This window comes from Haplochromis burtoni, unplaced genomic scaffold, assembly GCF_018398535.1.
Source record: "Haplochromis burtoni strain Fernald_Lab_line unplaced genomic scaffold, NCSU_Asbu1 Contig_100, whole genome shotgun sequence".
Classification (NCBI taxonomy): Eukaryota; Metazoa; Chordata; class Actinopteri; order Cichliformes; family Cichlidae; genus Haplochromis; species Haplochromis burtoni.
In genome coordinates this window covers 1,822,707-1,835,029 of record NW_024582461.1, presented here as the reverse complement: position 1 = coordinate 1,835,029, position 12,323 = coordinate 1,822,707, and the positions used below count along the sequence as shown (strand labels likewise).

Genomic DNA, 12,323 nt, shown 5'->3' with positions numbered 1-12,323 from the left:
ACTATCAACGGCAAGCCGCTGACTAAAGTTGCCCAATTCAAGTACCTCGGGTCCTTTGTCACCTCGGACTGCGAAACTACCAGACGCCAGACTCTGTGTCAACACAGCATGGATGAAGTGGCGTCAAGTCAGTGGAGTCTTATGCGACAAGAGAATGCCAATCTATCTTAAGTCGATTGTGCGCCCAGTAGCACTCTATGGGTCAGAGTGCTGACCAGCGAAGACCAAACACGAACAAGCCCTTCACACCACGGAGATGAAGATGCTGAGGTGGCCTCTGGGTCTCACACGACTTGACCGATGTTGTCTGTAGCGATAAGAACTCCACTGCAAAGACAGCCCAGCGATTAGATCTGGGTGGAAACAGGCCACTAGGAAGACCAAAAAAGCGCTGGATGGACCGAATCAAAGATGATATGAAGGCTGCGAATGTTACACCAGAAGATGCCCTGGGTAGGAAGAAGTGGAGGAAGGCATGCAAAATAGTGGACCCTGCATCGTGGGATATAAACCGCTAGGAAGAAGGAAGTCTGGAAAACTTGGACCCTGTGTCCGCCAGACTAGAGAGGACACAGCTTGTTATTAGCTCTCAGATCAAAAGACTGCATGTCTCCTGATGATAAGAGGTATGTTAATGAATAAAATTGCCAAAACTGCACCCTACACATCTGGAAAGGAACTGTCAATACTGAAAGGAAAATACAGGTTTCAGAGAAACACATGCTGCCATCCAGGTCTCTTTTTGGGAAATGTCAGTTTTGGCCGGCAGTTATAGGTTACTTCCAATAATATGACGCGAGACTGGAATAAAATATATCCATGGACTGGCACTTTACTAAAGAAGGCACATGTTACTATCTAAATTAAAACCCTTCTTAACCATACTCCCCTAACCTGGCACACTGGTCTGCTCCAGGAGCTCTAAAGCAGGTAATTGAGCTGCTTTCATTCTTTTGCTCCACATCCTGCAAGAGGCTTAGGTTACTGACCAATAATTAAATGTAAGCAGCTCTAACTTTGGCTCTTTTCTGACAGGTAGGATGGCCAGTCCCCTTGTCTCTTCACCTTTACAAGCTGTCAATTTAATCCTACATTAAATAAACCTAATAAAGAATTCATAAGAACTAATGTGTGTTTTCTTTATTATACTTTTTTTTTTTTTAATTTCCAATCAATTAATTACTAACAATGCAAATGAGGTGATGGAACCCCTGGTCTCAATTACAGGAAAGGTCTTGCATATTTCAGCAACATTGTGTTGTTGAAATAACACAGTCTAGATGCTGAACTGGTCTGCCTGCACTCCAGTCCCGTAACCACCTGAAAACATTTGGCCTATTGTGAAATGAAGAATAATGGGACAACATTACTCTCCCCAAAGTCCAACAGCTGCTCTCCTCAGTTCACAGATGTTAACAGACTGTTGTTAAGAGAAGGTGAGATGCTACAGACTGGTAAACGTGGCCCTGTTCCATTTTCCTCCTGTATTGTACATTTTCTCCATTTAAACATTTGACGTGTTTTCTATGATCTGGTGTGAATTTCAAATGGTTTTATGAGATTTGCAAATCATCTCATTTTATTTTTATTTAGATTTGACAGAGCTTCCCAACATTTATTTTAATTTACCTACAAAGATAAGTGGAAAAGTGCTAAACAAGGTCAAAAATGTGTTCTTTGAGCCCAGACTGTTAATAGAAATGGACATTTCTCAATAAAATCAGATTTTTTTTTCATCATTAACATTCCTCTTCAGACATCTTTTTTGCATTATTTAAATAGTCACAAACGCTCGGCTTCGCCTGGCCATGCTGAATACTTACACTTGCTATTGAATCCAATCAGCAATGTGAAAACAGGGCTTGGCATTGACTCGCTTACATATTCTTGGCAGAGGACTGGGGTGCGCTCTTGTGTATATGCTGCTGCCTTGTCTGGTTTGCTTCAATAAGAATATTAAAGGTGAAAGTGTTAGAGACTTTCAGAGGTACATCTCAGAGCTGAAACACTGTCAGAAGCATTGATCAAGGGTGTCAGCAGCCTGGAGATGAGATTCAGCCGTTTGTAATTTCACAAGGGAGAGGCAATAAGTTATTACAAATGGCTGAACAAATCTCAAATTCAATATTTCTTGGTGGGGTTTTGTGTTAATATATTTCTGTTTCTTTATGCCTTTGGCCAAAACCTGTGGCATTTCAAATAAATGTGGTATGTTGACGTATTCAGTCTCATCAAAGTAACGTAGAAAACCACCTGTCTTCTCCATCATCTATCACAGTGTGCGCTAGAATGTGCTGAATAAAAATTGAAAGTGGAGTAGAGAGGGGAAGCGGGTGTGTTCGTATCCCATTTTGACAGCGTGTCATTTTCAGCAGCAGCATGCCATTACCCAGCGTGTTTGGCCATCTTTGGGGCAGAGAGGTACACCTGGTAAATGTTGAATGTGAAATTAGAATCCAGTCATCAACCTCTGCCATAAACATTTTATTTCTCCCCTGCACCCACACATCCCGCTCTCATTTGATGTACGCCACGTCGCCTGCAGGGTTGCTGTGTGCTCGTAAACATGCCTCTCTTTGCTATGCTTCCACGGTTCAAGAGAAGGCTGCAAGGTGTGGCTATAAATCTTTGATAGTTCTGTTGAAAAGTCGACCTTGACTGTCATCAGTCGCTCTGTCAGTCTTGCCCAGATTGACCTCTTAGCCTGCTCAGTGGTGTGTGGATGAGAGAGAAAGCGATGCTCGACTCGGAGTCCCGATGGTTTCAAATTTCTACGCAGTGTGTAAAAACTCATTAGTTGATTATTCTGTTGGTTCACTGACAGAAAATTACAATTAGCCCTGAAAGTAGTGATTATTTTGATTATCATGCAATCAAGTGATTAATTGTCTTGTTGATAAAATGTCATAAAATGTAAATCAGAATTTCTGGCAGCTTTTTTGTTTGTCAGTCAAAGTCAAATACCAGAACTGAACCGGTTCACTGAAGAACGGTGAGAAGCATAAGAAAAAACAGGAAGAAAATGATGTAGTCTTTGACCATGTAGTAGGTAATCAAGAAATAGAGCTAAATGATGATTTTAGTTAATCAAAGCTTACCATTTTCCTTTTTCCTGATATTCATAAATTTAATGTACAAGATTAAGTTGATCAGACAGATTAACAGTCATATTCCTCTAAGCACTGCCCAGCCCATATAGAGTTTTTCATTACCAATATTTGTGATTTAAAAATATGTTGGACAATTATTTTTTTTCAGACACATGAAGGATAAACAGGTTAACATTTGTTTTGTGCTTTTATTTATGAGTCAGTACTTACTGATATAATATAACAATACATGTTAAAAATGATCTCATTTATCACAAAAAATATTTTTTGTATACAGCTGCTTGTTCTGTTGAGATCAGCTGGTTGTTGTTTGTCCTGTTCCAAACACTTGCTGCCAACAGGAAATTTGCAGGGTCCCTCTGGTGGACAAACAATGCAACATCAACACTCAAAACATGGTTTAAGGGTGTTTCTTTCAAGGTTGGCTGTCTGACAGAAATTAGTTGGACCCAAAATGACTCAGAAAAATGAGGAATAAACTGAAAACAGCTTTACAAAATGCAACAAACATAGAGAAGGCAAGGCCGAGGAACTTACTTGGCAAAACTGACCATAGCGCACACAAGATCGGAGAATGTCAAAATTAAACAGGAACCAAACAAACAGAACACATAAAAAAACAAAACAAAACACAGACTTAACACAAAGACAAGACTAGACAGGACGAGACATAAAACGACTCCATCATCATCATCATCTGAGGAGCATAGAAATGGCTACAATTGTGGAGTATGAGTCTGTAAAATATAAACAACAGATACATAAATAACTGCTTAATAACAGTCTGAGGAGGAAGTCTTGTACAGCAATGGTTCCCATTAGTGTTCATCTGAAAAAGTAATCTATCACTCAGCTGGCCTTAAATTTACACGGCCGTCTCAGTGAAACGTCAGTGTTCATCATACTTTTCTTTATTACCACCCACAGGGTCTGACCAAAGAGCTCTGTGAAGCAACCGCTGTATTGCCATTGTTTCTAATCGACAAAACCCTGGTGAATGGATTATGTAATGGGCTCTATGTGAGTCTCTGTCTTGGTTATGGATTTAGCCTAATGATGCCCCTTTACTCCAAAAGAGGGATTATTCTGAAGAGAACAGTAGAGCCATGCCCAATAGATGAAGGAAGTGTCTCAGATCACACACGTCTGATCCAGAAAATCCCACTAGAGAGAGAGAGCATGCAAACAAGCTTGTCGAGACACTCAGGAGATTCTTGACCTACATGAGAGGAGTTGAAAAAACGTTTGTAATGTTTTCATGTGGTATGAATTTTCAACATTTGTTTTAAACTTCTTTTGCAGCCGTCCAGTCTCTGAACAGCCTGAATGACCAGATTGCTCAGTTCATGGTCACTCGACCTTGTAGCCTGACTGATGAGGATGAGGCCTTCATGCCGGGAGAGAGGGATACCTTGAGGAAGTCTATGACTCTGATGAGACACTTGCTCATGGATGCTCAGGTACAACCTCCTTCTTCTCTTAAAGTCAAACACATCCTTAGTGGACACCTGTCCGATCAAAGTTATCAAAAGAAACTACAATTATTCTTCAGTGCTGTGGAAAGATAACACTGCTGGGACAGATAACTGGTTACAGGTAACAATGAGTCACTTTTCTTTTCACAAACCAAAACAGTCTCATGCGGATGTTTACCTGCTCAGTGTGGTGAGGTTCAGCAGGATTTCAGGTTCCACAGGGCAGACAGATGAATGGCTGAATGAATAAAGTTTTTATTATTGTCATACCCATAGATACACTTTGCGAGGTACAATCTCTGAGGAATGTGTCCAGCATACTGCTAACTCTATGCTATGAAGATTTAGGGTGGTTTTGATGGTAAAAGGAGGTACAGCCTGGTATTAGCAAGGAGTACCATATCAAAGTGGCTGGGGTCAGAATATTAATATCCATAAAACATTGGCAATAGAATTTCCTTCATAATAACAGAAAACTAAGCATCAAAATTAAGCACCCTTTCCAATTTTTTATTATGTGTTCACCAGAACGATTTCAGGGTGTTGCTGAGCTGTTTTTCAGAAATTAACATTCTTAAAATATCATAGTTTGTGGAAGAAAATTAAATATTTTTTTCTGTATCTATACAAAACCGCTCTCATACTCTAAACTACTCCTGTATAATCCTTACCTTTTCAAACATCTGACCTCAAAAACAAAGTTTCAAGGAAACCGTCAACAGGACATTCTTGTCATGTCGAGTGCTGTGTGGCAGCCAAGATGAAGGACCCAAACGTAGGACTCAGGCTACATCCACACGTACACGGGTATTTTTTGAAAACGGAGATTTTCCGTTTTCGTTTTAAAAAATAATCCCGTCCACACGTAAACGCAGAAATGAAGGAAAACGCTGCTAGGAACATGCCAAAGCAAGCAGGTGGCGCTATATTCCTAACCGTGTAGAAATGTTGGCCAATCAGAAGTCTAGAAGCCTCGGTGGGAAATAGTAAACAAAGCTGGGGCATAGAAGCAGAACCGAGTCGTATGTGTGGAGGGACAGTAACTGTGTGTGTATATGTAAGCATTTAAACACTGCAGAGAGTAGAATTAACAGTAACATTGTAGAAATTCATTTCACCGAAACAATAACGTGGCGCACAGTGTGACGTCAAAAAAGGCGCACACCTTTGACGCTGCGTTTTCTCGTTTTTCTCGTCCACACGTAAATGCAAAAACGGAGTTTTCAGAAAATATCCACCCTGGCCGGAGTTTTTAGAAAATCTCCGTTTTCAGTGACCAAAACGCCGTTTACGTGTGGACGAAAGGTGCAAACGCATAGAAAAATCTGCGTTTTCAAAAATACCCGGGTACGTGTGGACATAGCCTCAGAAACTGAAAGTTACACTTAAAGCGCAACTTTATTGCTGGGAAAAACTCTTTATAGGAAATAGACTTTCACAAAAACAAAACAAAACCTCAATCGCAAAACTCAAAACTAAACTGGGCACTGGAAGCTAGAGACTAAGAAACTCGAGCAAAGAAACAAACCAGGACTGGGAGCTAAAATATTCTCAGGAACACGAGAGGAGAAAACACATTACAGAGAGGGTGTACGACACGACAACAAGCAGGGGAAGACTGAGAACTATAATACACAGGCAGGAATATGAGCAGACGGGGAACAGGTCAAAACACAGCTGGGACAAATCAGACATAATGAGACGAGGGCAGGCAAAACTAGATACACTGACGTTGGATAAGGACTATCAAAATAAAACAGGAAACAAACAGACTGAAACTCAGACACAGGACATACAAGCATAACACAGCAACTGGGGAGACCTGGGGAACATAGGTGGGTAACAAGGGTGAGTAGACATGAAACGTGGGATACAGGAAAAGAATAGAAAACCAAAACTATGAACGACAATAGTCAAATAATATAATTACAGAGTCAGAAGCACCAATACTTGGTCACGTGACAATTGTTAAAGTTATGATGTCAGAACTTTTAATATCTTTCAGCTTCTTGTAGAAGTTTTGTTATTTTTTAAATCTAGGCAGAGAATTATAGTATTAACCTTTACAATTTTTATAGCATCCAATAAATAAATGAACGTTTCCTCAACTGAGGATTTATCATTAGTTTTATATATAGAAATTAAACATTCATGACCTCTCTGTTTAAAACAAAAATATTTCAAAGATTTCACTTTAGTTTGCAGGTTTAGATTAATACATTTTCCCCTCGCACTCTTTCATACCTGCATACGTTCTCGTCAAAAAGAAACGCGCCTCTGTTTCTGACATGTTAGTGTGAAATCCGTTCAGGGTGACTGCAGAGCCTTTTCATCCTCGCCCTTGCCCTTAGCACAACCAGGCCAACGCTGTGAAAACTTTGCCAACCTCAGCAATGCTGTGAACAATGTACAGTCGAACCAGGGAGTGTTTTTTTCTTCTTAATCCTCTTTTTTGGCGTCTTCTTCTTTAGAGTTGCACTAAGTCTTTAGGCTAAAGCGAAATATGCGATGTGGCATAATTTCCTTTTAAAAGTTTCATCCTCTCTCTGCTCTGCTTCAGAGATAATTCATCCATACAATGCTGCTTCCATTCAGCCTTTTATTTATATACCTTTTATATTCTGATAAATCTTGACACAGTGATGGATTTGTGTTATCTATTAGTGCCACTGCAGGATGGATAAGGAGTCCCCCTGCCATTCTCCTGGAGATATTTTCTCAGACATAGTGTCATTGATTAAATGGAAGGTAATTCAGTAAAAGGCCATTGCTTTCGCCTCAGCTCGGTGGTATGCAAGCTGGAGTGAAAGATTGTTAGCCTGCAGTCTGTTCTTTTTTTAAACTCAGGAATATATGACTGGGAGGTGATGGATGAGTAGGAAACTCACCTGTGGATGGAGTACCGATTATCTCTCCAAGAAGTTGTACTTGGAAAAAAAAAGTTTGCCGGTAGTTCAATGTTAAGTGGGGCACTCAGACACCAGTCATCATGACAGATTTCTCTGCCTTTTGGCCTTGTTAGTCAGACGCTACACCCACAGCCTTTACATGTTCCCTGTTTTTTTTTGTTTTTCTTCAGTGGAGTGTCAAATGGAGGCCCCTGTCAGCTGGAGGCCTGTTACTCTGAACCGTCAAAAGGACAAAAAAATACCACCAGGGGATGCTGGCAGTTGCTACGGCAGTATGTTTGTTTATTTAAAGGTTGGAGCTCAAGCCATGCCTCGAAATAGATATTATATACTCACTATGTTTTATTTCAAAATATTCTGTCAAATGACAATTCTACTCCACAATGCAAGACCCCTAAAAAGTATCGAGGAGATGCTGACAGCTGAAAAAATGTGACTGCTGGGTGACACAGCTCCAGAAAAATCTGGAATAAAGAGCAAAAAATGAAGAAACAAACCAAAAAGATGACACAGACAACTCAAATCTTAGGAAAAACACATGGTTGCATTGTTGTCTGTTTGTGGTAAAATATAGTGTTACAGTACACTAGGCAGCATTAATAGATTTATGCGTCTCTGTTGAGGCTTGTGAAATATCTGGATTTGAAGCTGATGAAGCTCAACAACTCGTACTTTTTCTAAAGCACCTTTTTGTTAATTAGGAGGGAAAGAAACATTTCAGTGGCAGAGTTCTCATTCACACTCTGTCATAGCTCTGCTTCACCAGTTAATGCAACGAATGTGTTTCAGCAGTTGCCACACATCCATTTTCTTAACCACACATCCAGTTCACAGTCGCTGGGGAGCTGTAGCCTGTCGTAGCTGTCATAGGGCATGATCACCAGTCTGTCATATAGAGCCAACACAGAGAGACATGCAGCCATTCATTCTCACTTTTGAACCTTTGGCAAATTTAGAACCACCAGTTAATCTAAACAAGCATGTCTTTGGACTGTGTGAGGAAGCCACAGTGTCAGGAGAGAACAGGCAAAACTCAACACAAGTGCAGCTGTAGCTAATTAAAGATAAAGGCTACCAAGCCCAAACTTTTTGTGCATTAGTCTTGAGCCACCTCCCATTTCTTTATATTTAACTAAGAAAATACGTGCAGCAATACTTACAAACATCCATAGAAACACAGTATATAAAGCACAATTCTAACAAACTTGAAAAATCAGTATAGTATATAGTATAATATATAGTAACAGTTCTCCAGCCTACTTGAAGGCTCTTCTTTGGATGTTGGCCGCCTTTTCTTTTGTTCTCTGTCAAGACAATCCCAAGATGTCAGATCTTTGCTGGATTATCAGTTTCTCGAGCACATGACTTTCATATGCTTTTCATCAGCTGTAGGTTTTTTCTTAGGCCTGCTACTCCTTCTCTCCTTCCCTTGTCTTATTTCCTCAAGATTTTTTTAAGGACACAATGCACAACATGCTAAATATATGCCAATATTTCAGGTAATAGCTGTTGCAAAAATGCTGTTTTATACCTGTGAAAACATGTTATCTTTGGCTTTATTCATGGATCCAACGCTGGAGTGCCTTGAGTGATTCAGAGGTCACTGTTAATGTGGCTTAGCAAACAGTTAAGCCCAAAGTTGTTTGTAGTTTCACCCACTAAAAAGTAATGAAACTACTTGTATTACTATGCAAATATAAATCCAGTTGAGCTACAAGCGATCTACTGCAAAATGCAGTTAACCCTTGTCTTGTCTAATTCTCTGCAGTTCTCCCAAACTTCTTCCTTCAACCACTGGATCTGATAATGAATTGAGGCTATCCAGCCCCAGTTTCTGTATTTAATGTACTTGATCCGAGCAGCAGGACTGAGTTTGGAGTCTCTCTGTTATCACTCGGGTTACAATTTATGTACAAAATAATATTGGCCAAATTATGCATCACATTTCTTTGTTCTCTGAGCCTCAGAGGTCAGAGTCAAGTGTGATCTCATCCCATGTAGAAAAGCTCTGCTCATCAAGAGGAGTTTGCATTCATGGAGCACAGTCTTTCCACTTTCAGACTGAATATGAAATTAGTCCAGCCTATCTCTTTTAACGTCTGGGCTCATGTGTTTTAAGTGCCTGCTGCTGAGTTCAGGCAGGCCCGCGTGCTCTGATGTCCAGTATTTAGTGCTGCCAGTGCTCTGCAGAGACTTTACTGTTGAACTGGAAGAATAAAGGACTCTCCAAGGCTTACTGTCAGTCACGAAACCTTGACCTTTTCTGTTTTATGCAGATCTTTTGCGCATGTTTTCTGACACCAAATGGTTTCGTTTGTCTGGGAAAGTTGGGCTGAAAACATCGTCTGGTAAATTCAACATTAAGATTTCAAGTCAACGGCCACTAAAAGGCAGAAAATTAATTTAGAGGGGATTTGAATAGTTTCTCTTTGAATGCTGTCCCGGAATTGATTGCCTCATTTGTCATTTGCACAGATGAATTATTTATGTGCTCGTTGCTGTGCTGGGGTGACTAATCAAATGCATTTCAATGGGTGTGGAAGCTGCGAATTGATGTCGTGGAACATTGCACTGCATTAGGTGCTTTGGTAGAGTCAGCAGGGCAACAATAGTGGCCTGATGATGACGTGGCAGAAGAGACAGTGCCCATCATAATTAACAAACGAATGTACAGAAACAACACTCTGTTCATTTAAAGTCCTCTCTTCACCCTCGGACAGCGAATCCGTTCAGAGGAAGTACACAAACAGAAAAATTCCTCACAACGTCTGTAACTCTGCACAAACAGTGCAGGGTAGCACAAATTCTCAAATGTTTTATGAAACTTAAAGGTCAACGCTGGGAGATTTTTTCAGGACTATTTTTGCATCACCTTGCAATAACTTTTGCATTTCCTCTGAACCATATGAACAGTTGAGAGAAACGCTTGGCATTACAGAGAGGAGAGATGATGTGATACTTTACACGGTGTATTTATTGCTCATTTCTCATTTTAAAAGGCTGAGCTGTCACAATAACTAGCCACTGGCTGTGATCAAAGCTGCAGCTGCTCTTTCTGGCAGTGCTGGCTGAAGGATAGTGCTTGAAGTTCGGCAGCGTGCTAAACCATGTAAATTTATTGCATACATGTGTCATAGCCAGGATTGTGACAACCAACATGGATCCACGGCCACAGCCACAGCCACAATCAAACAGACAGCTATGTCATCCTGGAGTTTCAGTCAAAGTCAGAGCTACTGACAACCTCAGTAGCGGTCAGAGCGCTGCCGGGGTGAACTGCTGCTATGGTACAGACTTGAGGATGAGCAGTTCAACTGAGGGTGTGCACTCTGGCTGCAGAGAGCAGTGAACCAGCTCAGCTTTGCTTTATGCATCAGTGTGAACTCAGAAATGACTTTGAAAAAAACCCCACTGTGTGTTTGTACAGATTTTTAAGGCCTTTGAGAGCATAGCTTATAGGTCCGTTTTGGCCAGGATGGTATTTCAGACCGGAGAACTGTTATGGAACTTACAGCATGCAAAACAAATTGTGCCATAAATTCCAGGCAGTCATACACCTCTTTAAAAATACTCATAATTAAAAAAAAAATCTCACACCAATTTATATCACTAGAATTGCCTTCATTTCTGTCTACTTAATCATCTCAGAGTTGTTAAAGTTTTATCCAGACTAGCTGGACATTCTGGTCCAGGATAAAACATCTCAACAACTACTGCTTTTTAAACCAGAGCATCCGTGATGCAGTAGCTTATCTGGCTCACACTCTGTCACAGTTACAGCACAGTATCATTAAAATCTGACCAATATTTTATCAGGAATATTTTTGTGAGTTGTCGATAAACAGACAAACAGAAACACCACCACAGTATATATTTATATGCTCTTAGACTTGATGAGCTTAAAATTTATAGTTGCCTGTTTCAGCCATTAAACAGGGGTGGCTGTAGCTCAGGAGCTAGAGGGTTTGAGACGGTGCTGGATATGTGGCACCAGAATGGACAAGATTAGAAATGAGTCTATCACAAAGAGAACTCAGGTTGGGCAATTTGGAGACAAAGTTAAAAAGGCATGGCTGAAATGGCCTGGACATGTGCAGGAGACAGATAAACGATGTATTTGACAAAAGATGTTGACAATGAAGCTGCCAGGCAGGACAAGAAGAGGAAAACAACAGAGGAGATTCATGGATATCGTGACAGAAGACATGCAGTGGGTTGGTTGGACACAAGAAGATGCTGGCGATGGGATGAGATGGAGACAGATGATTTGCTGTGGTGGCTCCTAAAGGGAGAAGCTGGAAGAAAAAGAAGAATTGACATAACATTCATGTCTCTAGTATGTCGGAAAAATCCAGAAAACCCATGTACAGTAAAAGCATGCAATTCAATTCAATTCAATTTTATTTATACAGCGGCAAATCACAACAACAGTCGCCTCGAGGAGATTTGTATTATAAAGTAGACCTACAATAATACATATAGAGAAAAACCCAACAATTATATGACCCCTTATGAGCAAGCACTTTGGCAAAAGTGGGAAGGAAAAACTCGCTTTTAACAGGAAGAAACCTCCAGCAGAACCAGGCTCAGGAAGGGGCGGGGCCCCGGATGGGTGAGAGAAGGAAGACAGGATAAAGACATGCTGTGGAAGAGATCAATAACAAGTCTGATTCAGTGCAGAGAGGTCTATTAACACATAGCGAGTGAGAAAGGTGACTGAAGAAGAAATGCTCAATGCATCATGGGAACAAAGTGCACAGAGAAGCCCCAATAGGCAGGTGGATTCAAACCCAGGACCTGCTTGCTGTGAGGCAACAGTGCAACTCACT

At 40.6% G+C, this 12,323-nt stretch overlaps 1 protein-coding gene across 3 annotated transcripts in view; it reads left to right on the top strand.

Annotated features, from left to right (window-relative positions):
* kaznb (kazrin, periplakin interacting protein b) overlaps window positions 1-12,323 on the top strand; it is a 135,226-nt gene that overhangs the window by 28,213 nt on the left and 94,690 nt on the right. For all 3 annotated transcript variants that reach the window (XM_014335196.2, XM_005927394.3, XM_005927395.3), the window contains exon 3: window positions 4,413-4,570. In XM_014335196.2, the coding sequence (XP_014190682.1) occupies window positions 4,413-4,570 (158 nt within the window). The remainder of the gene's footprint in view (window positions 1-4,412; window positions 4,571-12,323) is intronic.